Here is a 27,542-nt window from a genome sequence, read left to right as displayed (position 1 = left end):
GAGAACAAACCCACATCAGACCTTGATTTCTCTTCTTTTAACAAGTAATAGCCCAGTTTGCAGTTCATTAAGACTGGACTAAATCCAGCTTCACACAACAAAGATCAGAAACTGCACAAGCATCTAAGCTTCATTCCATTGCCACATGATAGATCTTTGAACAACATCACTAACCTAATTGATGTATAGCTGGTCTGGCTGGCTGAAATCAAAGTAATGCGTAGGGAAAAGCTAAACTTCCTTCACATTTCCTATCCACCATTAATGCATAATGCATGCTCCTTTAGCACGCTTAATTCCAAAAACGATAAGACACCCAAAGTATCCCTGCCATCCAGTAAAAATAGCTATGCTTCCTTGACACTTTTTGTTGAGCTATCATTGGCAATCTGCTTTCTTGCCTGCACAAAATATCCCACAAACAACCATTATTTTAACAAGTGCACTACTTATCTAGGCATCTATTTTGTTCAGAAGGAACTATACTGTCTGGCTATATCGAAAGCTTCCAGTGATTTGCTCACCTTCAAAAGCATATCCTTTCGATAGCGGTAGCCCTGCACAAAAAAGACGGTCATATTATGTAGGATGTAAAAATTCACACACACAAACTTCTGTAAACTGAAACAGAATCCTCCCATACATGCTTGGGTTTGCAGTGGCCAAACAGGAGAGGAAAATGGAACACTCACCTTGTCAGTTCCATATATATAGTCACAATATGTAAAAACTGATGCAAAATTACTTTGGCTTTTTCCACCAACAAAATGATGATAGTCATGATATTCAGAACCTCCATAGAATGGAATCAACTTTGTTGGAGACCACGGAAATTCATACCTACAGAAAATTGCATACAACAAATAAGAAAGGGACATGCACAACGTGCATGCAGATTGAGTGTGCTATAAACAGGATTATTGATTACAAAGCATACTCTCTATCAGCAATGTAAGGTTAACCTTCTATTGCTACAGCTTTCATAATAACATCAATGAAAAATATAACCAAACCAAAACCAAACACTATGGCTTCCTTTTGGGAGGCCAGATAACTAAATGAAGTCACAAAGGCTTGTCCATAAGAAGGAAAAGAGGTGAACAGGGAGCCAAGACTTTTTACAAACCCATTTTGCACCCCCTCCCAAAATACTAGGTCATGAAGCCATGTACAAAAAGGAAAAGATGATGAAGAGAAACATGCATAGGGAATTTGTGAACCTTTTAGCCTTTTCAAATAATAGAAAGTTCTTCTTCTAGAGAAGGTATACACACATTCCAGCTCATCATTATTATTGTCGGCAACATGGCCTTATCCTCCAGCCCATTTATATGTCCTTGTCCCAAGTTCCAACCACAGACCTACAAATCATGACCTTGACCACTTGACAGTTGGCATGGCAGTTGATGACATGGCAGGTCCTAACATGGCAAGCAAAACAATCCACATGTGGTTAATAGACGTCTGGTTGGACTGTAAGAAACAGTACAGTTTGCAGTGGAGACAACAGAGTGTTAGGAGCCAGACGAGGGAATGCTGACTGAAATGCAGCCCAAACAGCAGCATATGAAGGTGAAGATGATGAGACCAGCTGTCCATCCCTGGCAGCAGCAAAATGCAAGCTGTAGGTGCGAAAATGTAGGCCGCAGCAGTCCCAAGCAGAGGATGGCATGGTGGGATCGCACAACGGCAGGTTGAGCCAGCAGACAATGATCCTCCAATGCAAGGAGGCAGCTCCAGCTGATGGTTACAGCTCCTAGCGGCACCAAACAGGCTGGCAAACACCTCCAACAGCAAGATTGCAGCATCAATGATGAGCAACAACCAACTGAGATGGTTGAAAAGAACTAGGGAGAGGGAAGAGTCAAAGAGGAAAGGAATAAATATAGTGATGCAAAGTAATGGGCGTCTGTCACAAGGACATGAAATTTTATTGCTTTGCTTGGCATTGGATTAAAAGTTAATCAAGTGCTAATGTGACTTGCACATGTGGGGTGCAAGTCAATTATTTCACAATGTAGGACCTAGGACCCCGAGATATTATGTGCTAATTTGACTTGCACATGTGAGGTGTAAGTAAATTATTTCTCAAATGTAGGACCTAGGACCCCAAGATATTAGTTGGTGCCAAAGGCAAAAGTTACAACAAGTTATGTCTGACAAGTACTAGGTGGTACCCATGTCAAATTTTGGCCCATACCAATTTATTGGCCACTAATGTTAGTGGTGACATTTAGGCATCAATTAATTAATTAATGCCGCTCTAAGAGCTAATAACTACTCAAGGATACTTGGGAGACAAATCGGCCTAGTCAATTTAATTATTGGGTGGTGAAATTAATTTTTTGAGTACTAGAATAAATATTAAATTAATTTTCAAAGTTATACATTTTAAAAATTAAATTAATACGCTACATAGTGTTGAAAAATGGGATTAGAAAGCTACCACTTGGCGAAACTTGCCCATGCAAGTGGAAAAAACGTTTTTTAGGGCTAAGTCTCAACCATTCAATTAACTTACAGCCTGAGGGACAGAGAGAGGGAGCTGCTGATCCATTCTCTAATCAGAGAACAGCAATTTACTACAGAAGACGGCCATCTAGATCTCAAGCATTCAATCAATTTACAGCGTAGGGGAGAGAGAGAGAGAGAGCTGCTGGTCCGTTCTCTGATCAGAGAATAACAATTTGCTACGAAAGACAGCCATCTGGGGACCTCGGCAAGCAAAGGACAACAAGGAGACACCTTCCACGGCTGGCAACAGCATTACTGATCAGGCAACAGCATTTTGGAGGTGTCTGGTAGTAGGTGACTGCATTAAACGCAGAGTAGAGCAGGCAACAAGCAGATTTTAGGGTTTTCTCACGCAAAAAATTAGATTTTTCTCTCATCTTGGCTTTCTCTCACCTAACCCATTCTCAAGAGATCTCAATATTTCTCAACCATTTTGAGTAGATCTAACCAAATTTGGTGAACACTGGAGGGATCTCTCCTATAAACCCTAAATTTATACAAAAACCAAGGTTTGGAAACCACCTTGAGGCTCGTGCCAAAAGAATAAGGCATTGTATTTGAAATCAACATCTGCAATCTCTTGTATTGTTAGGCATTTCAAATGCTCGACCATCCATTGTAAATTTGGAGTAGCATTTGGTCAGTTAGAGTTTAGTTAGAGCAAGTTCCAAGTGAAAACCAAGGGGCAAATTGCCCAATTTATTCGTTGATTGTTGGATCAATAAAAAGCTTTTGGATCAAGATCGTGGAATCTCGACTTATATTAGGCTAGTGGAAGTCTATTCTAGCCATTGTGGGAGAGAACGAGGCTATTAGAGAGCAAGAAGAGACTACTACTGTGATTTGCAACCACCAAGGATCAATCTTACAGCATGTAACTGTAGTTTGGAGCCCTCTAGGAGCAGGTGACCAAGGTCCTAATCCAGGTGACAACATACAGAAGGAGCCAATAATCTTTCGAATGGTACCTAAGTTGTAAGCAATAGCTTCCGTGGCTATTTGAGTAGGGCAGCAATAGCTTTTCAGCCTTTCTCATGATGAAACTCTGAAATTTCTCTCTACAATTTCCTCTCTCATCCCCTAGTCATATCTGAAGTTATCTCGATATTTTTCAACAATTTTGAGCCACAAAAGGAAGAGATTTCAGTCAATCTCTATTGTAAATCCTAATTTACAGCAAAAATTAGAGTTCAATCCTAATTTATAACAAAAATTAGAATTGACAACCACCTTGGGATGCACGCTTAAAACTGAGGGCCTAAGACTTGAATTTCAACAACTGAAATTGAGAAACCTTAGGGAGATTCAAGAGGCCAGCCAGTCAATGTCAAATTTGGGACTGAATTTGTTTTTCAAGGAGCAAGGTGAAGGCCAATCCCCAAGCAAACCAAGGGGCAAATTGATTCAGAGACTTGTTGGTCAATTTTGACACTAAGAGGCACTTGGATTAGCGGAGAAGATTAGAGAATCTCAGTTGTACTCCTTCCATTTGCAATATAAGATAAAGAAATACAGCAAGGGATGCTAGTTTTGGGGCTAATCGGGTATCCAATGTCCAAGATTAAAATGGTTAAGTGTACATTTTCAGTTTATGTGAATTTTATGCTTGTTGTAATTAGTGCTTAGTCAAGATATTCACCACCCTATCCAAGAAGGAAGGCTAGTTTCATGGTTCCATTGTCAAGATACCATCAATTCCTTTGACTTGGTGAGCCCAAGGCACTTGATTGAAGGTCAAAAGCTTTGCTCTAGTGCTGAAAGGGTATTCAACAGAGTATTACAGCAAGAATGCCTTCAAATAGTGAGATGGGATCAAGCAAGGATGATGCCTCTTGATCTGAAAATTCACAAAGTGTTGGGAAATTTGCAATGCTTGATCTTGGACAAGACATGCAATATGGACAACAAGCTGATAATATTGGTTTAGACCAAAATGCGGGCCTTTCTAAGCCTTTAGAAGCTCATGATCAACAAGAGAAAGAGCAATTTTATAACCAATTTAAGATCAATTGAGGACAACAATTGAAATGTTTATGTAATTGGCAAATGATTCTCAGTTTATGTTTTTGAACCCCTTAAAGGAAGCAACAAAGGTAAGAAAAGAAAATCATCTTCAAAAACTTCGAGACAGCAAGATGCACCAAAGGAAGAGCCAATAAAGCAACATGATGTTCTAAATGTGAATAGTGAGCATAAGCAAATGATGCCAGCACGGCAATTGATGCATATGAAACGCCAACTTGGAAGTGCCAATCCAAAACTTCTGGGATACCAAGACATGTAGGCAACATGGGGCAACCGTATGCAAATGAGTATGGTTATTACTGCAACTCTGAGACTATACTTTTGCATCAGTTTGGTATCCGTTCATTATCAGTTGGGCATGAGCTTTTACCTCAATTTTGAGTTCAAATTCTGATCAATTTCTGTTCAATTTTTTATCACTTTGAGAACCATTTATGGTCACTTTGGGATTAGTTTTTGCATCAATTGCTAATGAGTTTTTGCAATGAGTTTGTGATTAGTTTGGGATCACATTTGCACCAGTTTGTGATCAATTCTCAAATCAGCATATGATCAATTTGTGATCATATTATGCTCAATTTTTAAAAGTTTATAGTTGGTTCCATGGACAATAGCATGTTAGTAAATGCCATTGATAGTTTCAGCGATAGTTTATGCTAAGAATATGCTTTACTGTGGTTGTGAAGTCAGAACAGTTGAGAAACATGAATTAATAGATGCATCCAATGGGTTTCTAGCAACAATTCTGGACTGATTTTCAATTTTATATTATGTATATGCTGACCGGAAATTTTCAGTAAACTTAAAATTCTAGTGCAATATGCTTTTCCTTTTGGCACAATACAGTGCAATTGAGGACGATTGTAAAGGTTCCAAGGGGGTGGTCTATCTCAAGGACATAAAATTTTATTGCCTAGTTTGCACTATATTAAAAGATAATCAAATGTGCTAATGTAACTTGCACATGTGAGGTGCAAGTCAATTATTTCAGAGTGTGGGACCTAGGACCCCGAGATTAGTTTGGTGCCAAAAGCAAAAGTTGTAATAAGTTATATCTAATAAGTACTAGGTGATACCCGATGTCACGTTTTGGCCCAAACCAATTTATTGGCCATTAATGTCAATGGTCGCATTGAAAACTAGGCAATAATTAACTAATTAATATCAATCTAAGAGCTACTAACTACTCAAGGATACTTGAAAGACAAATTGGTCTAGCCAATTTAATTATTCGCTAGTGAAATTAATTTTTTTAGCATTAAAACAATTATTAAATTAATGTTTAAAATTAATATTGTGAAAACTAATTTAATAAGTTAGATAATACTAAAAAATAGGATTAGAAGGCTACCAACAAAACTTGCCCATACAAGTGGGAAAAACGTTTTTGGAAGCTGGTGAAAGCGAGTCATTGGGAGAGAGAAGGAGGCTATTAGAGAGGAAGAGCAGGCTACTGATATAATTTTCAGCCACCAGGGATCAATCCAACATGTGACAGCAGTTTAGAGCCCTCAAAGAGCACATGGCCAAGGTCCTTCTAGTGTAGGTAACAACATACAAGAGGGGACAGCAATATTTCTAGTGGTCCTAAGTTGTAGGTAATAGCTTCCATGGTTGTTTGAGCAGGGTAACAGTAGCTTTTCAACGTTTCTCGCAGTGAAACTCTGAAATTTCTCTCTACAATATTCTCTCTCATCCCCCAATCATCTCTTAACTTATCTCGGTATATTTCAACAGTTTGAGCCATTAGAGAAAGAAATTTCAATCAATCTCTACTGTAAACACTAATTTACAAATAGAAAATAGGGTTTGACAACCACCTCAAGATACATGCTTAGAATTGAGGGCCTAGGACTTGAATTTCAACAATTGAAATTAAGAAATTTCAAGGAGATTCAAGAGGCCAACCAATTCATATCAGATTTGGAACTGAATTTTTCTTTTAAGGAGCAGAATGAAGGTCAAACCCCAAGCAAACGATGGAGCGAATTGGTTTAGAGCCTTGCTGGTCAATTTTGGCAACAAAAGCACTTCCATTAGCAAAGGAGATCAAAGGATCTCAGCTATACTCCTTCAATTTGCAATATAAGATAAAGAAATGCCGCAAGGAGCACCAGTCTTAGGGCCAACCAAGTGTCTAATGTCCAAGATTAAAGTGATAAAGTGTGCATTTTGAGTTTACGTGAATTTTATGATGATTGTAATTAGTGCTTAATTAAGTTATTTACCACCCTATCCATGAAGGAAGGCTGGTTTCAATATTCATGTCCCTATATAGGGGATTTTAGGGCATTTGTCCTACTGCCAATAACAAAATGCCTTTTTAACAAATAATTATTTTTAGGGCTATTTTGTGGAGTTAAGATAGGCTGAAATAATGATAATTTAGTGTTAATAGACACCTTTAAATTTTACTTGCTCAACAACATTCCTCGTGCCCAAAACAAGTGCCCAAAACAACAAAAGAGTAGAATTCTGCCTCATTTACCCAAAGGGTCCCACATCCCAAAGAGACAAAGGCATCATACCAAGGGTGTCACAATGGACTGTCCAAGGGCCTACCAAGATCACAAAGATAATGCATAACTTCTTTTGGGGTAGTCCAAGTTACTGATTCTTTTTTTTTCAAGACGAAAAATAGATAGTAGGATCCCCCATAAAGAACAATCACATGTCAAGGGTGTCTATGAAGATGATCATTGACACATAAGATGGCAATCAAACGTAGTCCTCCAACGAAGTCAAACGAAGAAAAAAGGGGTATAGACTTGAATTGGCTTGTGATGCAAAGAACTCAATGAAAATGGAATTAAGCACCTACACCACATATGGAAACTAAGAAGATAATACTAGCTAAGTTGAGAGCTTAAGATGCCCAAAACTTACCTCAGTGGAGAAACCGCTACCTCCATCTCCATGCTAGTAAAAATACAAAGGCAAGCCTGAGCTTGGGCCTCGAGTGAAAGAAAGCACTATCCCTATCTTCATGTCAGAGACATGAAGGTGCAGCCACCAAGGCATGTCTATAACCTACACAAAACCTAAAAATCGTGGGTGTTAATGTAAAAAGGGCGACAAAGGCTACAACTAATGCCATGGTGTGCAATGTCCACTAATGAATGGTCACAATGGACCAAAATCCCTCTCTAAATCAACCTCTCATGTGCAAGATAAGCTAGAAAAGCTTCCCAATGGAGGAGACTCACCAATGCAAAACCCCTCTAAATAGATAGGAAATCTAAGGGGTGGTAATAAATCATTTTAGCATTTTATGGTGGTCGATCAGCATTAAATGCTGGCCAACCTGACTTCATTTTTGGCATTATTTTTGCCTATTTATTTAGGTACCCCTCCTCCACAGCTTGTATCATGCATCATCTGTCATTCATCTAACACATTTTGATGGAGGGAGAGGAGCAGGTGCCAATACCTTCACAGCCGATGACTCACATTGGTTCTATACTATCTCATAACTTGGTATATGGATTCCATTTCCCGAGTATCTCTTTGCTTCTAAGGTCTTCGTGCAGTGTTCTTTTCTTTTGCAGCGTTTCTCTTTCTCTTTCCTTTGTCTCTTATGTCCACTACTCTATTACAGTAGTTTTCCACACTTCATCATTGCATCCACTTCTGACATGGCATCAAATTTGGTGCTGTTTTACACTGTTTCAGGTCCGAATTTTGACTTTTTGTCTACTGATTTGACCTGTTTCTAACTGCTGCACCTGATTTGCAGCCTCACCGACCATCTTCTGCTGATTTTCGGCCTGTTCTACTACTATTTTCTCAGCATTTTTCAGTCTGCCATTTGCACTTGCAGTTTTCTGGGGCTGGCTGGGGAACTGTTATTGACCCTTCTCCATCTGTGTTTTGGTGTCTGCTGGCTGAAGGCCACCTGTTTTCCTGTGGGTCGACTGCATATAATGCAGCTACTATCTGTGTTTTCCTAATCAGCATCTAAGTATTCTCCTCCGCAATTTGCATCATGCATCATCTGTCATTCATCATCTCACAGGTTCTAGTGGAGGGAGAGGAGCAAGTGTCAATGCCTTCACAACCGGTGGTTCACATTGGTTGTATACTATCTCATATCTAGAAAGAAAGCAACAGACTCATGCCCGTCACGTCGCGCTGTTGTCCCCCCACCTCGACTACGCACGCCCGTCCAACTAATCGGCCACCGTCCAATTGATCGCCCCGCCCCGACTGATCACCCCCCCACCCCGACTGATCGGGCCTATCCGACTTGTCGCCCCCCGCACTGATCGCGCCCTCCCCCCCCCCCCCCCCCCCCCGCCCCGACGATTTGCAACGGCCGCCTGTCTGCCCCCCCCCCCCGCCTGGCTGTTCCCCCCCCCCCGCTTGGCTGTTTCCCCACACCCTGACAGTTCGCTGCCCCCCCTCGCCATGCCTCCTTTCCACGGAAACCAACAATACAACAATAGCTCCCCCCCCCCCCTCCTTGCGATTGATTCCCCACCCTCCAGTTGTTCCCTCTATCTGCAGCAACTACCCACCCCACCAGGTAGCACCGTGACGTCATTGGTTGTTCCCACAGAAGGGACGCGCAATGGAAACCTCTGGTCAGACGATGGCGCACTCAACGAGTGCCCCCCAGTCAAACACCTTGCACGTCGTCCTCTCTGAGGAGCAGCTCTTAGCCGTCCAAGCTAAGGAGCTGGAGCTAAAGGAAACAGCAATTTGTGGTCAAGTAGTAGGACATTCTCCAGCCAAGGCCCAGCTTTGGGACTGGCTTCACTCCACGCTGTGCATCGGCACAACGTAGATCGTGGAGGCAGTCTTGCTGGGCCAAGGGATTTTCATGGTCCGGCTCTGTTTGACAAACGCAGCTCGCGAGTTACTTGCCAATTCACCGTATGCATCCACAAAGGGGATCATATACATGGTCCCCTGGTACAGTGGCTTTACTGTGGAGGCGTTTGCACTCCACAACAGGTTTCTCCGACACCCAGTCACCCTTCTTTTCCCCGGCCTGGCAATAGAGTATTGCCAGTTGGTGGAAGACTTTGGTCGGCTCTTCGGCACTATCCTTCCCGCGTCCTTCGCGGATGCAGTGACAACGGCAGGAGTCCCAAAAGTACGGGTGGCAGTGAAAGAGGTCAAGAATATCCCACAGTTCCTAGAGATTGAGGCGGGCGAGTACTCCTTTAGGCGGCAGGTCATTGTGACGAGGCAGCGACGGCAGTGCCTGCGTTGCCACGACTTTGGACATCATGCAACAGATTGCACGCATTTCGGAGCCAAGGTGGCTCCGTCAACAAGCCCGCAGGTGAACGTTGATGGCTTTACACGAGTCCAGAGATGACAGAGAGGGAGACGGCAGGGAGGCACAACCAGCGTCTCAGACCCAGCCTCGGCAGGGAGTAGGAGGGCGTGTGATGCCCCCTCGTCAGAGCACTCCACAGCCTGCTAGCAAGACCGCAACCCCCCCACACCCACCACCTGCGCCACAGACTACCTCTCCTGAGTCCCCACAGCCCCCACACCCACCACCCTCCACATCCCATGCCCCCCCCTCCATTGACCCTAGCCCACAACCCCCCACTTCCAGGACCACCAACCCCCCCCACACCCGCCATATACTTCCGTCCATCCCACCATCCCTCGATCATCCTCCCCCCCACCACCTCCCATACCGAGCACCCCCCCTGATCCGCACCTGGTTCACGTGATTCCCCCCAGACCCACCCCCCCCCCTCCGCCCACAAGAGGTGATGAGCCACACACGCCTACATCCTCTTCGCACCAGCAGTCTTCCCCCTCCCATACAGCCACCAGCTCATCCACCCCTGCCGCCCGTCACACTTTCTCGAGACAAGCACACATGTTGCCACAGGAGTTATTCCACAGTGGCCCATGGTCCTACTTGAGAGTTGCGGAGCGCGGAGAGTTCCCACTACCTCTAGAGGTGGGGATCTTCGTGGTTCGTAAGTCAAGGAGGGGCAAGGTCCATCTTCTAGTACCATCGGATGGACCAAACTGCACTTTTTTTTTTCAGCCCTCTCACTCAGGGGAGAACGACGACACAGATAGAGAAAGAGTTGAAGAGTCAGGTGGCAAACAACACCTCCCAGTGGATGGGAGAAGGAGGACTAGCATTGTTTGCACAACATTGGCCTAGTTGCATGATGGACATTAACTGGTGGGCTAGTGCCGAGGTCCCTCACCTAAGCATTATCTTTCGAGCCCCTCCACAGTGGAGGGCTCCGAGGGATGTGATCGAGTGGCCCCTGGCACAGGCGGCCCGTTTCTACCAATGCACAGAGTCTCGACTCTCCGCATGGCTGATAGATGCATTGATAGTACCACCTGGAACTTCTATCACCCCTATGGTCCGAGCCAAGGTCCACCATGGGGAAATGGAGCTCGCTATCCAGACCGGCGGCAAAGTGCACATGCATGCCTCATAGCTCCTCCTCGTCATCAGCAGCCTCCACACCGAACAAATGCCTGTTTGGGCAGTCACAAGTTTCCCTATGAGCTTACACCTTGCATCCTGGAATGTGAATAGCCTCCACTACAGTGGGGCACGTGGTTCCATGAAATTGATTGTTCGACAAGAGTTGCAACCTGCCCTGGCCGGACGGATTGACATCTTACTTCTACAGAAGCACAAGCTCACCCTTGCCCAAGCCCAGTGGGTAGGGAAGGTACTCCCAGGCAGCTCACACACTTACTGGGAGCACGTCATAGATGCCCACGGTAGGAGTGGAGACGAGTACACCTCTATTGGTCCAGGTCTTACCGCTTGTGTTCGAGAGCACGGAACGATAGTGGCAGGGAGGGTGCTATGGATCAGATTGGATATTGGGGACTCATGCCTTAGAGTCCTTAATATCTATGCCCCTACGGAGGTTAGGGCATGCAGCAAGTTCTGGGTAGAGATCGCGGAAGGACTCCCAGAGGTGGACTCCTGGATTGTTGGAGGAGACTTCAATAACCTGGAGGCTTTGGAGGACCAGTAGGGCAGAGGGAGAAACTACAAAGGCATGGTCGGGGAGCAGGAGGCATGGGAGGTGTTTCTACTGGCAATAGGAGCACACGATGCTTGAAGAGACCCTGCCTTCCACAGGAGGGAGAGGTCATTGGACTTCTCTTGGGGATACAGACGGCTAGGTGAAGCCCTGCTAGAGCAGTTGGACAGGTTTTATGTGGGAGAGTGGGGAGGCTCTCGAGGAGGCTAGATTGGGCAGTTGGCGGGCACCACGTTGTCCGATCATTGCCCGGTTCTCCTGACACTAGATCCCCCAACATCTGCCCTAGTTTCACAATCTTGTCGGATCCCTAACTCGATCTACAGGAGGGAGGAAGTGACGAGACAAATAGAGCTGATTTGGACCAAAGAGTGGGGCAAGAGGGGCCAAATCGCAGAGGAGGTTGCAGAGGCCCTAGTTGGGTCGAGCAGAATCTGCCAAGAGGAAGCCATACAGGCCAGGCAGCAGAGCTCGGAGGAGGAGAGAGCACTCCGGGGGGACCTTGCAGCCATGCAGAGATTATTACATGTGGCACCAAGGGATCCCACTCTCCACGCACAGGAGGCGCGTGCGCGAGCAGCCATTGCTAGCCTAGAGGACAGGCGCTCTAAGTTCTCTTTTCGCACCTCAGTAGCTTTCTGGGCACAGAAGGGGGACACGATGTGCAAGGAGTTTTTTCAGGTGCACCAGCCTCGCGCCTCAGGAGAGCAAATACGCAACCTCCAAGATCAGTATGGGAGGATCCGTTCTTGCCCAGACGAGGTGATGGAGATTGCCACCGACTACTATAGTCGCCTCTTCTAGCAGGAGACAGCCTCAACTAGAGGACAACGATGTAGATAGCAGGTCTGGGAAAATATCCCGTCCCTTGTCACAGAGGAGATGGGACGCTCCCTCCTAGCCCCCTTCACAGAGAAGGAACTAGAGGAGGCTTTCCATACACAACACGGGCAAAAATGCCCGAGAGAGAATGGCCTCTCTAAGACTTTCTTCACTACCTTCTGGAAAGTGGTGAAGGACCCCCTACTATTGGCCTTTCAGGAGATTTTCACTTTAGGACAGATGCCAGGGAGTCTATCGGCAAGCCTTATCAATCTTCTCCCCAAAGAGGGAGACCGGTTGGAGCTTTCCCAGTGGAGACCAATCACATTACTGTCAATGCCCTATAAGGCACCATTGACAGTAATGTGATTGGTCTCCACTGGGAAAGATGATTGGTAGGTGACTACGCCCCTTGCTTCCTAACATCATCCATGACACACAGACAGGCTTTGTCCAGGATAGGAGCATCCTAGACAATGTATTCACCTTCTTTGAGGCGACATAATGGGCCCAGCACAGTGGGCAGAGACTGGCCGTACTACTCTTGGATTTTGAGAAAGCCTATGACAAGGTGGACTGGGATTTCCTAGAGGGCACCATGGTGAGGTTGGGTTTCCCCCATGCTTGGATTTCTGGGGTCTCCGCACTTTACAAATCGGCCACCAACAAGGTTCTCATAGGAGGAAGGCGAGGGGAGAAGTTTCGGCTGGAGAGATCGGTCCGACAGGGCTTCCTCCTGGCCCCGTACATGTTCCTTCTCTTTGCACAGGCGATGTCTCACTTCCTCAGGTCACGTGTGAGCAGTTTACATGGCCTCCGACTTCCAGTAAGAGAGGAGACCGAGTTGTTAGACTCAGAGTATGCAAATAATACAGCGCTTTACATAGAGGACGACGAGTTGATGCTTGAAAGAGTGAGGTTGGCTCTTGAGGTGCTCTGTTCTATAGCGGGAGCGAAAATCAACTGGCGAAAGTCGATTGGTTTCCTCACAGACCCGGACTCTAGCACAGAGTGGGCGTCCACCTGGGATTTAGATGGCTGAGCAAAGGACAGACCGTCCGGTACCTAGGGTTCCAGGTGGAACTCGACATCACTCCCGCCCAGTAGTTTCTTCTAGTCCTCAATTCTATTCGGAGGAAGCTGACCTACTGGAGCACGGCTCGCCTCTCACTAGCCGGCCGAGCCCTGGTAGTTAACCAGGTCCTCCTAGCGACGGCTTGGTACATCGCCTCGTGTTGGTGCTTCTCCTCCTCCTGCATAATGCAGCTTCGCCGCCTAGTGCAGAATTTCCTTTGCTCCAGGTCAGACGGTGCCACGGACTCCAGAGCCAAGGTAGCGTGGGCGACCATTATACATCGGTCAGAGGGAGGACTTGGGATCATAGACCCAGAGTATCAAAGTATGGCCCTCCTGGGCAAGCTAGTTGTTCGAGGCCTCACATCAGGAGGGCAGACCTGGAAGGTCCTATTGCAGGAGGGTCTTCAGGACTGTAGACCGGGAGGCTGTCCCTGAGATGGATCTTCACGCCAGCCCAGATCACCCCCCCTGATCGTCCTTCCTACGCAGCTTGCTCTGTGTGTGGTAGGGCCTCCGTAAGGCCCTTATCCAAAGCCCCCCGGGCTGCCATGAGGAGATTGATCATCAACCGGTGATTTGGAACCCCCATGTCAAGGATCGAGAAGGGGCACAGATTGGCGAGCGCCCCCACATCCAATGGGCCGGTTGGGAGGCTGGCCCGACTCGTACCATCAGGACATGGCGGGAGGTGTACAGGATGGCGGACGAGGAGGTGCTGAAGCAAGCATCAAGCTCCTAGCGAGGAGTGGAGCTAAGGAGAAGGAAGATAGACACAGCGATACCTCGGGAGTGGCTTGCTCCCCCGATTCGAGAGCCAGAGCCCGAGGAGGTATGGGCCGCTAGGTTTTCACCAGCAAGCATCCCCCTACAAGTGGCAGGAAGAGTGGGTGGTGCTCCACCTAGGACCTTTTTCACAATGCAGGAGGGGGGGCGTCTGGCTCTTGACAGAGGGCACCAGGATGAGGGGTTAGCTGTCCTTTCATGGAAGAGGATCCGGGTGGTTGGCCTTCAGGGGAAGACATGGCGGCTGGACCCGTTGGTTTTTTTGCAGGAGCTCAGGGAGTGGCACCTCTGGATCTAGAAAGAAATGCCACTTGAGGAGCTAGAGTGGGATCTAGGAGAGTGGCTTTGGCCGGCCAATACGGTCGCCAAGAAGCCACCGAGGTTCTTGGAGTACACCGCCAGGATCGGCAAACACGTACTGATGCAGGAGAACATGGATTGGGCGTCTTCATGTAGCAGGCACTGGGCGGAGCACAGCATCACAGAGCCGTTCCGACGAACCTTTTATCGCCGCCTATGGAACAGCTGGAGGTCGAGGAGGATATCGTATTTTTTATGGCTGGTGGCACATGGAGGCTTGGCGATGGGAAGCTGGCTTACCCAAATGCAATTGGGAGTTTGTAAGTGCTGCACATAGCAGTCGATGGAAACCCCAAAGCACTGCCTTTGGTCTTGTGAGGCGACACAACTCGTGTGGAGAGAAGTATGCCGCATATTGCGCTGCATAGCACCCAACCTTAGATGTATCTCTTGGGGTGCTTTCTATTGGCAAGCGGTCAATCAGGGCCATCACCTTCTGTATGAGGCCAGGATGCAGAACACGATTTTCATGATCGAGGCAGGGTCGGGCACAGTGGTGGGTTTAGAGCCTCTACCCATCCGCCAAGTACTGGAGCCCACAGCAGACCGCTCTGATGTATGGGAAATCATAGGGAGTCTTACTGGTTGGCATATCTAGAAGGCGCGGTGTCACGCGGCTTTCGGCGGAGAGAGACTTACAGTACAGGCGACCCTAGCGGAGCTCTGAACCTCCATCATCCACTCCCTTCGGGACCGATGGGATCAGGTGCAGGGTGAGTCCACAGCTCGTCAGGAGCTCCGAGTTCATTTCATGCGCACTTGGAGCGGCTAGGACCTGTTCTTCGTAATGCAGGCAAGCAGCCCCAGATGGCGATACACCCCCCATCCATGGCTTCTTGCCCCTATCCCCCCCAAACCGCCTTGAGAGGCTTATATATATGATGTAGCTATGACTTTCACCAACTCCAGCTTGGTCTGTTGAGCATGAGCACTTCTTTGTATTCCGGTTTTTTCTGAAGTAATATAATTAGCCACACCTTATTTGCAAAAAAAAAAAAAACTATCTCATATCTCTTTGCTTCTGAGTTCTTTGTGTTGAGAAATCCTTCATCCCTAGTTTGCGTTTTTGTGTTTTTGTGTTTTGCATTAAGGGTTTGCAATCCCAAAAAGGGGCACCATCCTAGACTGACTGTGCCTATTTATAGGCCACTCTCATTCATTCCTTACAACTGATTCATTCAATCCATCGCCTCTTCTCTCCAGGCTTCCATTGCCCTCACACCCCTTCAGGAGGACATTGTGGTTCGTGGTTCATGGCTGTCTTCATCATCTTCCTTGTGCTACGGCACCCTTGTTCCCTTATATCACATTCACTCCATGATTCAGAACTTCATCATTCCATTCATTAGAGTTTCTTCTCTCTTCTCTTCTCTTCTCTTCTCTTCTCCATGTTTGCCGAGTTCACTCCGTGTTCCCGCAAACCCTCATGTCTTGCTGGTACGTCATCTTTTAACATAGTATTAGAACTGGATCTGCTCAAACAGTGGCAAAGATCCTCCACTCCAGTGACGGCAAAGACCCGTGGTGGGTTCAACATCCACTTCTCTTCTTCTGCTGCATCAAAATCTCGTTTTTGCAAGTTTCAGGTGTTTTCAACTTGCTGCCCACACCCCTTTCGTGGAGGACATCGCAGTCTCAGCTGTCCCTTGCTGTTAACAGTTTGGTGCTTGTTTCCAGCCTTCCAACCACAGTTTGGTGCCTATTTCCAGCCTTCCAACCGCAGTTTGCAGCTGTTTACAACAGAGCAATTGTTCTAATGACTCTCCATTCAGAAAATAATCTCGTTTTTGCAGATTTCAAGTATTTCAGCTTGTTGCCCACACCTCGGACATGGAGGACATCATGGTCCAAGCTGGCCATTGCTGTCTATAACAGTCTGATGCCTGTTTCCAGCCTACCACACACTATTCAGAGCTGATTTCAGCATACTGATTGCTACTACTGGTTTTTCCTACGTATTTCTCCCTCCTGCAGCATGCATTTTTAGTCTCTCTCTCCTCCTCATCAAAGAAGACAAAGACCGGTGGCGGGTTCAGCATCAACATTTAATTTCTCTATCATTTCCACTACGCATTGGGAGATATCATTTTTCTCCCTCCCACCCTCCCTTATCCAGTTTACCCCACCGGTACCCTCATTCATTTCTTACAGCTGATTCATTCAGTCCGTCACCTCTTCTCTCCAGCCTTCCACTGCCCCCACACCCCTTCAGGAGGACATTGTGGTTCGTGATTCATGGCTGTTTTCATCATCTTCCTTGTGCTATGGCACCCTTGTTCCCTTGTATCACATTCACTCCATGACTCAAAACTTCATCATTCCATTCATCAGAGTTTCTTCTCTCCTCTTCTCTTCTCCATGTTTGCCAAGTTCACTCTGTGTTCCTCCCCGCAAACCCTCCTGTCTCGCTTGTACGTCATCTTTTGAAACTTTGTGCAGTGTTCTTTTCTTTTGTTAGCAGTCATGTTTGTCATGCCTTGTCATCTCCTGCCTGTGAGCCTCAGTCTGAGTCAGACGAGGACTTTAGGAGCTCTGACTTGTCTATCACTTGTTTTGACGGAGGAGGTAGCTCATTCTAGAGCACTCAGTTTATTGCATTTCAGTGCATTTTCTCCTCCAGTCGGGATTTTATGTGCATTTCCCGGGGCAGTTTCTGCATTCTTCAGCCTGCCTCACCTACCGGACATTGTCCACCCTTTCCGAGATTTTTCTGAGCATTCCTGGCATTTTTACCAGCATTAAATGCTGGTCGGATCAGCATTAAATGCTGGTCGGACATATTTATGGCCTCAAATTTCAGGTCGGCCAGTTTTTGGGTTTTTTGGCTATTTATAGCCATGTCCCACTTGGCAGTCAGTTGTATTATCATCTTCCCTCCTTCTTTGGCAGGTGCACACTCCGACTCCGTCATCTTCCTCCGTCTTCGGTGCTGCCGTCATCATCCGCCTGATCTGGTACCCTCACTGACACTTCGGGCTGCGTGCAGGGACTGATCAGTCCACAGTTTTGTATTCAGCATTCATTACAGTCAGTGCAGACTTTCTTCCTTCATTTTCTGCTGTCTCTCTCTCTCCTCCTCTATGTTCGTGTTCTTCTTCCGCTGCGCACTCTCACATCTTTTGCAGTGTTTCTCTCTCTTTCCTTTGTCTCTTGCGTTTAGCAGTATATTACAGCAATTTTCCATGCTTCCATCACTACACCCACTTATGATAGGGAAAACCTCCATGGTTACATTGGTCTCCCAAAGGGATTATTGTCAATGCCTCGAATGCTTGCAAGGACTTGATGCACGTTGCGTATCATAGACATCTTATTGCCTTGAGAAAAGCAAAAATTTGGAGAGGAAACACATAGTAATTTGCATTTATCTTCATAAAGGCTTATTGCTAGTCCCCCGATGTACTCAAAATGACTTAAGAGTATATCGTAGGCATCTTATTGTCTTGAGCATAATACTCCAACTAATGGTGTAGAACAATGTATGTTGCACCCAAAATGTCGAGTTGGCATAGGGAAAGCCTTCAAGAATGTGAATATGCTCCGGTCTAATAAGGAGCAACAATCAGTGTGGTAATAGGGTGGACTTACCTAACTTGTAACAATAGATGCACCCAATAGATAGTGCAACAACTTGAAAAAAGGAAGCTATGACATCCATGATGCAAACTTGGAATGGGAGGGTGGGATGAGAGCAAAAGATAGAGTTCTCTTGAATGTCATAGCAAAATGGAGTGTAGGAATCTGAGATGCCAAAGGTCTCCTACTCCCTACAAAGACATGTGCTCTTCACGAAGAATGAGGATCTTTTGCTCAAGAGAACCATTGTACTAATACAATGTAATGAAATGTTAGGCTTTATAGCAAAGACAATAGAGTGCATACAAAAACAGTAGTAGTGAATGAACTCAAGAAACTTGGAGCATGAACAAGATACAATGATGATAAAATGACCTTGTGCCTCTGTATTCGTTGAGGAGAGCCAAGAAGCCAATGACACTGGAGTGGCTCAAGATGATAACACTATCCCAAAGCTCAAATATAGAGTTGGGAGTAGCATCCGTAGCAATAGAGAAGATGACTATATCGTCCCAATTGATGAAGAGCAATGATGTTTCTTCCGCATTTGTTTCTCATTCTAACATAACATCACACCACCAATACTATTGGTTATGGTGCTTTGTGTTGTTATTCTTGCTTTTTCAAATATGTTATATGCTAATCTACCACTACAAAGGCTACATTGTTGCATTTCATTGTCGATACAACCAACCTTGTATATATCAACTATTGTCAATATATATTGGCTCAATGACTCACATAATTTTATGCTCATTGAGCTTGAAATATGATTTGTATATCCTTGGAGTAAAATATGATTAAATGCTCATCTTTGCATTCAAAGATAGCAAATGGCTAGAATGCCCATCACCCTGTAGTTACAATTGGATCATCGTACACAAGATGCTCAAGAGGAACTAAGAGTCTAGTTGGGTGATCAAATTGACCAAGAAGCCCAAGTGACCAAGACTTTTTCATTGGAGCAATCAAATCATCTAATACACAAAATCAATCAATTGTATACACTTTACTACTATCTACACCCCAATTTCAAATCCAACCCATCCCATGAAGGCCTTTCATTAACCCAACTATGGTGGAAGTATTTTGTGATTTCCAAGAGCGGACAACCTCTAGAGGAGGCCAGCGGGGGTCTAGTTGGGGTTTCAATCCTTGCACTAGGTCCCACAAAATTTAAAGTCTAAAACATGCCTTATCAAATTGGATCACGTAGTATAATTAGACCCATTAAAACAAGTCTTGCTAATGAAAGCATTATTTACAAATGAAAATCGGGGTAGGACCTATCATATCGATCTTCCATATGGGCTCCAAGAGTTTAAAATCACAAAGCAAGATGACCTTAGGTTCAAGTTAGCAAAATACCAACATTTACTCACTGACTTTGCCATTAGATGGCTTTCCAAGTCTCCTAATGAGTAGGTCATTTTGTTTCTAAACAAATTGCCCCAAAAATATTTCAATTTTGTCCAACAAGTGATCTTACAACCTATAACATCCAAATGTTCTGAGTTTGAGTGTCAATTACTATGTTACACTCAGTTGTTCAATCAATCAATTGCATAAAGCTCTCTCTCTCTCACTTGTAAGAACCCTTGTTTTCACTTTTTAAAGGGGAAGAAAGGAAAGCGCAAGAAGAATCAAACTCAATCTTAGACACCTATAGAGTCACAAGGGAAAACCCAATCACACCTCAAATTGAGATGGAAAAATATACCCAAGGAAAATAAATACTATCAACACTATCAAAAGACTAGCCACTTTGACAATGAGTATCCATCAAAGGCTAAAGGCACAACACCCCCCAAAAACTGCCCTACTCAAACCCCCCTTCCCCTTTTCCACAGCCGCAAGGTGAACCCCCAATGGATTCAAGGTAGTGGTGACCAACAAAATCAAGGACAATGGAGATCTACCACCATCATAGTCTCCACCATTCTCAACTCCAGAGGGTGTGTCTAACTAGTCTGTCAATTGATGAACTTCAATCCTCAGGCCCATGTCAATTAACTTATATCACTCTGCCACTTGGATTGTGGACAATGGAGCTACACGTCATATGACTCCACTCGATGACATTTTCATCAACCACGCCCCTACAACCAAGAATATTCGATGTAGAAACTACTCCTCTACCAAGATTAAGGGCATTGGTCATATCAAATTTGATAATGACAAAGGCCCCAATCTCGCTTCACTGCAGTATCAAAGGCCCTGCTCTCACTTCATTGGACAATGCTTACCGTGTATGCCATCCTTGGATAAACCTTTTATCCATCCATCAGCTTTGCAAATTGGGGAGAGTGGTCTTTCTTACAATGACCATAATCTAGGCCTTCAGTTGATTCATGTTGACTTAAGTGGGCCACATCCACAGCAGCCATTAATGGCACGTTTTGCTTTTTTCTATTAGTGGTCAAATATTCGAGATATTTGTGGGCCTATTTTCTCAAGAATAAATCTAACACCTTGGCATATTCTCCACATGAGTGCAACTCGCCCAAAATCAGAGGGGTGTCTATGTAAGGACAATGAGGAGTAATAGTGGTTAAGAGTTTGTCTACTACAAGTTTTCCAAGTTCTTACATAAGCATCGCACTCAAAACATGGGCAGCAATAGCAACAGCACAGCAAAGCATCGATGTGCAGGAAATGTTTTCAAATTCAATCTACTCTGAATCAGCCATATAGACAGAACTTAACAGCACTTCCACATGGCTGGTCCTTGTTATGAGTGGGTAAAGATAGCTTCTTTTACTCCAAGCAGCCTTCAGTTCAGCTAGTAATGATAACATCACAATTTAAACTATTGTGCACATGACGTTGCCTCTTCTAAATACATGTCACTGGAGAAATCTGCAACACTTGCACTTGTTGACCTAGACGTCGTCAATGATGTGGATGATACTCCTACATCTTCAAGTACCTATACTCCTATGTCGTTGAGTATCTTGAACATGTTCGAAAATGTAGATTAGTTCCTGACCAGCAATGTTCTTACTCACGCTCTCATTTCAGTGTTGTTTATGAAAGTTTAGTTCCTGTGACCAGTAACGTGTTAGATATGCAAAATGCCCCACCCTCATAAGGTGCCACCAATGATCCATGGTGCTCAAAGTTGTAAGGCCCCCATTATGAGGAGAAACCAAATGTGAGCCCGGACATTGATTGGGTCCTGACTTGTATATTAGATGAGGTCTATGTGACCGGATGGCAAAAAGGTGACCATTGTGGGTCTAATCTTTGGGTTGGATTGAGTAGTTAAGCTGGTAGCAACTCGAGGCACATTGCATGGAGTTGCAGGGTAAGGGAGTTAAAAGGGGCCTCTATTTTGGGGTCCCGGGGCTGCGGAAGCAGCCCTTGGCTGAGGGGTCCCAAGGGGGCCAATGGCCCCCTTGGCGGGGGCCTGGGAGCAGCAGCCCCGGCCCGACGGTAAAGGAAATATTCCCTGACCGACTAGTGGAGGCTCATATGGTAGGTCGGTCCCGCCGACCTAACCGCCTTCGCAAGCTATAAAAGCTAAACCCCTTCACAGCCATCAATCATCTATCTTTCACCTAGTCGAAGTTGTTTCAGCTAGCCTCAAGCTCTTAACCTATCTTCTGTTTAGATCACCATCTAAGCTTCACAGTGGAAGCGCACGGGTGGACAAAGCCATCTCTGTATCAGTTGTTTGGAGCTAAAGAAATTTCTTAATTCTCCTCTTATATGTTGTGTACTCTCTATCTCTATCTCTTCCTCAGATTCTATTCGTTGTGTCGTGTAATTTTTACATGGTATGTGAGCCCAAGGGGCTCTAGGGATCGAAGAGTGCGTAAGAGACAAAGGCTTCAACAGCAAAGAGGAACAATGTCGTCTTCCGGAAGCGGTTCTGGCGCATCAGGAAGCGGTGCAGGAGGTAGTGCTGCTGTACCAACTATTCAAACACTGAGGATTCGTCCACCAACCTTCAGCGAAGGAAAGTTAGATAGTACAAACTATACCTTGTGGAAGTTCAAATTTACACCTATCCTTGATTCTTATGAGCTTTTGGAGACTGTACTGGGGACTGATGTAGAACCACAGCCTACCCCCGACCCATCAAATCCTAGTGTAATGATTCCTTCGAATGCAAATCTTCTACGAGCTTGGAAACGAAGGAACGCAGATGCATTGTGTGCCTTAGTTACAAGCTGTTCTAACAGTGTCTGACTTTGATTCAGTATACAACCAAAGTATCAAAGGCTTGGAATGTACTAAGGAGTCAATATGAAACGCGAAACCAAACAAGGATTCAAAACTTGGAGAATCAACTAGCAGTGAAGGTTTGCTGAAGAAGAGACAGCTAAAGCATTCATCACTCAGATTAAGAATCTGCACGACCAGATGGGGGCTGGTGCTGGGATATAAAAGACTAGTGAGGAGCTAGCTCAAAGGTATCTTTGGATTTGTCCACAAAAGTTTAATGGACTAGTAACTACCCTTAATACTCAGGTGAGACCTCAAGCTTTGAGTTTTGAGAAGTTTTGTGCATTATTACTGGAGGAGGAATTGAGGCTGAAAGCCCAAGAAGGAAGCAACAATGGAGATGCTGCATTCTCTGCCAATGCAAAAGGCAAAGATGGTTCCTCCACTAAAAATGATGGTGACAAAAAGAAGAAGAGCACTAAGAAGAAGTTTCAAGGAGAGTGCTTCTACTGCAAGAAAAAAGGGCGTGCAATCACAGATTGTCGTGTCAAGAAGACAAATGAAAAGAATGGTACCCTTAAAAGTAAAGAGAGAGAGACAGCCAATACGACTGAAGCAGAGTTGAAGTTATTTATGGTGACCATTGAGAAGGTGTGCTCCTCGACGCAAGAAGAATCTACCACTGACTCATGGGTGTTGGATAGTGGAGCCTCCTGTCACATGACCAACAAGAAAGGTCTATACAGTTCTATGCAACCTCTACAAGAATCCATCACTGTGACGGTTGAAAATGATGCAAAATACCTTGCTGCGGACACAGGTACTATTTCATTTGTTGCTGCAATGGTGATGTCAAAAAGCTTTCAAATGTGTTGTATGTTCTCGAAATTAAGAAAAATCTGTTATCAGTTGCTGCCATAACTGATCTTGGTCATGAAGTGAGGTTCAAGAAGACATGTGCAGAAATTCTTGACAGTGATAGCGAAGTTGTTGGCAAAGGAGAAAGAATGAACAACCTATATGAGCTAAGTGCTCTTACAACCACCATTGGAGTGGGCATAAGTAAGCTTTGGTATGAAAGGTTTGGACACATTAGATTTGCAGTGTTGAAGGAGATGCACAACCAAGGTATGGTTGCTCACCTACCTACAATGACTAAATTGAAAAAACCTTGTGAAGCTTATATAATGGGCAAGCAACAGAGAAAGGCATTTCCACAAGAAAGTAAGAATAGAACACAAACTTCTCTAGAGTTGGTGCATGCTGACTTGTACGGAAAGATGCCTACATGGGCCTTGGGGGGATCTTCTTATTTTATATTGATTGTCGATGACTACAATAGGAAGATGTGGATGTACTTTCTTCGTGATAAGGCTCAAGCTTTTGGTAAGTTTAAAGAATGGCTAAAACTTGTTGAGATTGAAATAGGGAAAAGTGTGAAGAAATTTAGAACAGATGGTGGTGGTCAGTTCAACTCAAAGAAGTTTGAAGACTTTTGTAAGAGCAAAGGGATCAAGCGTCAATTAACGACACCTCACACACCTTAGCAGAACGGTGTTGTGGAACGCAAGAATCGCACCATTGTGGAGATGGCAAGATGCATGCTAAAGGGCAAGGGATTGCCTAACCATTTTTGGGCTAAAGTTGTTAATACTGCAGTCTACATTTTAAATCAAAGCTACACAAAGACTCTAAAGGGAAAAACACCTCATGAGGCTTACACTGGTAAGAAACCATCTGTCTCACACTTCAGAATTTTTTTATGTGAATGTTATGTACATATTCTAGATGAGAAGAGAAACAAGTTACAACCAAAAAGCAAAAAATGTATCTTTTTAGGTTATAGTGATGGGCAGAAGATACAAATTATATGACCTTTATCATCAAGCGAAAAAGTAGTCCACTATGAACCTGTCTCGAGAGCTGTCCCTATCCTTAAGGAGGAGAAAGCATCATCTTCAAATGATGAGAAAAAAGTTCACCAACCTGACATCACCCCATCGGAAAAGCCATTGCCGCGTTGGGTGAAGCAGCTCTATAACCACAATAATCCTATGCCCACATCTGTTGAGGAGAAGGCAAACGGACCAAGGAGGTCTCAGAGAATAGAGAAGCAAAGAAGGGCTTCTGCTCACATAGTCAATATGGCCTTGATGGGCTGAGATTATGAGAGAAGTAAAAGAGCCAACTGATTTAGAAGAAGCACTTGCAGATCTAGCATGGAAGGCAGCTATGCAAGCCGAGTATAACAGCATAATGAAAAATGACACTTGGGAGCTAGTGGATCGACTAGCAAAGCGGAAGATGATTAGCACCAAGTGGATTTGAAAGGTAAAGTACAAGGCTGATGGTACTTTAGAAAAGTACAAAGCTAGACTGGTTGCACAGGGTTTTTCGCAGATTGAAGGGTTTGATTTTCAAAAGTCATTTGCTCCAACTGCCAGAATAACCACTATTGGCACAGTACTTGCAGTGGCTGTCCACAAACAGTGGCCAATTTACCAAATGGATGTTAAGTCAGCGTTCTTAAATGGTGACCTCAAGGAGGAGGTTTACGTGGCTCAGCCACCAAGGTTTGAGACCCCCCATTCTGAAAACAAAGTGTGTAAGCTGAAGAAGGCATTGTATGGGCTGAAACAAGCCCCCAGAGCATGGTACCAATGGATAGATAAGTTCTTTTTAAGCTTAAACTTCAAAAGATGTGCCTCATATGCTAACCTGTATGTTTACAGGGATGGTGAAAAGTCTGTAGTGATTGTCCTATATGTGGACGACCTTTTTATTGGACTGAGGAGATAGTTCACCTATGGGTCGACATTGAGGGGAGGTGTTAGATATGCTTAATACCCCACCCTCATAAGGTGCCACCAATGATCCATGGTGCTCAAAGTTGTAAGGCCCCCATTATGAGGAGAAGCCAAATGTGATCCCGGACATTAGTTGAGTCCTGACTTGTATATCAGATGAAGTCTATGTGACCGGATGGCAAAAAGGTGACCATTGTGAGTCTAATCTTTGGGTTGGATTGAGTAGTTAAGTTGGTAGCAACTCAAAGCACATTGCATCGAGTTGCGAAGTAAGTGAGTTAAAAAGGGCCCCTATTTTGGGGTCCCGAGGCCACGGAAGCGGCCCTTGGCTGAGGGGTCCCAAGGAGGCTAGCGGGAGCCCGAGGGCAACATTCTCAGCCCGACAGTAAAAAGAATATTCCTTGGAATATTCCCTGGCCGACTAGTGGAGGCTTCATATGGTAGGTCAATCACGCCGACCTAACCGCCTTTTAAGCTATAAATGCTAAACCCCTTCACAGCCATCAATCATCTATCTTTCACCTAGTCAGAGTTGTTCCAACTAGCCTTAAGCTCTTCACCTATCTTCACTCTAGATCGCCATCTAAGCTTCATTGTGGAAGTGCACAAGTGGACAGAGCCATCTCTGTATCAGTTGTTTAGAGCTAAACAAAATTTTCTAATTCTCCTCTTATCTGTTGTGTACTCTCTATCTCTATCTCTTTCTCAAATTCTGTTCGCTGCGCTGTGTAATTTTTACATAACATTCCTACTCAAGACTCTCATCTTGAAAACTGAGTCCAGCAGAGTGTACATACAGCCAACAAAAGTACATTGTGTCCCATTGACTCTATAAAGTTTAATGCTGTAAAATGACAAAAGATATATACCTTCGGGTGATTGTGATGATTTGAAATGGTAAAGATTATGACAGCCTAAAGTCATCCTAACGGTGTGACTTGCTTCCAAATCAAATTGATTCATATTCCCTAGTCCTGCTCAGACTATGAACCAAATCCAATATGCTGCTGACACTTTGACAATTAATTGAAAGCATTGGCTGCATAAACTCTCTCCTAGATTAGCCTACATTGGCTGTTAAATCATGTTACCAAGACCGGCTTGGTCTTCTAGAGCCTATTGCTGCACACATCACAACCACGATGCAACAGTCTCTAGAGTTAAGTTGACATGCAATCAATCACAAGTGCCTTATCACACAGACTATTGTCCTGGCAGCTTTATTGGTAGAACTTGTTAAGGTTCTTTGAGCTCTCACCCACTGTGTGTATCAACAGCTTCAATCTGGCGGAGGCCAATCCACAACCAGAGGGTGATCATATGTCCTGGAACCACCATAGGCCCAATAAATGATGGGATCCCTAATAAGAGAACTTCTGCCCAGTGTGCATAGGGAGCTGCAAAACTGTTGGGAGCAGAGAAGATATGGTGCATGTAATGAATGTTGTTGTAGCCCCATTCTGTATGTAGCCATCTATGAATCCAATAGTTTCCGTAGTCCTCGATAAGGAAGTAAACCGCGATTTGCATTAGGACCTCCCAAGTAGATGGCAACGGTAGGCTTGTCCTTACGCCAATAAGCTGCCAAAATTAGATCGTGCATTGGGATGAGAGCAATGTACTTCCAAGCTAGAAATACAATCTTCTTAAGAAAGGAAAGATGTTTACCTTAACAACTGGAAATGAGAGGAGTTGCAAGGGCATAACGACCATGAAGAAGGTGAACATGACAGTTTTATAGCAGTGGAAGATAGAGGAAGTGTTGTTGTAGATGGTGGGCTGGAGCTTGTAGCGACGGAAGGCCTGAGGGTGGTAGAGATCGAGGATGACTGAGGGAAGGGGTGCAAGGTTGAAGATGATAAAAAGAAAAAGCACGTTGAGACAGTAGAGCCAGCTATCAGGGACAGACGCAGTGTAGCGAAACCAGAGTGTCTCGGCAGCGGTGAGGGGGCGACTGAGAGAGGCCTGTGCCTCAGAGAGGCTGGAGAAAGGCAGCATGGTTTGGAAAGGTTGGGGCGAGCCGGAAGCGGGGAGTGTATATGTGCTCTGCAAATCAAATCCTTTCCTGGGGATGCGAATCCTTTCGGGTCTTCTGCGAGATGTGTGGCTGTATATTTCGCTTCCTTGAGATGGGCAAATCGGCGGATTACAACGATGGGTCTCTTCTGTGAGGCTGCGGCCCTCCCCTGTTTCTTGCTTTTCCTCCTCTGTTTCTGATAAGATTGTTCCGCAGACAGAAGGAGAGCGAGGAGAAGCTCTCTCTCTCTCTCCTCTCTGTCTGTGTGTCTATCTGGAGATGAGAGCCTGGTCCTCCTCTCTTCTGTTGTATGTCCGTGTCTCGATTGATCGAGATATGGAGAGAGAGAGAGAGAGAGAGAGAGAGGCACACACACACACAGAGACACAAGGGATG

At 45.0% G+C, this 27,542-nt stretch overlaps 1 protein-coding gene across 1 annotated transcript; it reads right to left on the bottom strand.

Annotated features, from left to right (window-relative positions):
* Nucleotides 1-27,542, bottom strand: LOC148016602 (methylsterol monooxygenase 1-1-like). Its single transcript, XM_087663980.1, has 5 exons — nt 26,798-27,542; nt 26,388-26,710; nt 693-840; nt 525-557; nt 1-401 (listed from the first exon to the last, which is right to left on the bottom strand). The coding sequence occupies exons 1-5, from the start codon at nt 27,125-27,127 to the stop codon at nt 348-350; spliced, it is 888 nt and encodes a 295-aa protein (XP_087520106.1). The 5' UTR covers nt 27,128-27,542; the 3' UTR covers nt 1-347.

This window comes from Lygodium microphyllum, chromosome 23 (genome assembly GCF_053477565.2).
Source record: "Lygodium microphyllum isolate KBCC chromosome 23, Lygodium_microphyllum_v1.1.10, whole genome shotgun sequence".
Classification (NCBI taxonomy): Eukaryota; Viridiplantae; Streptophyta; class Polypodiopsida; order Schizaeales; family Lygodiaceae; genus Lygodium; species Lygodium microphyllum.
This window is presented reverse-complemented; position numbering and strand designations above follow the sequence as displayed.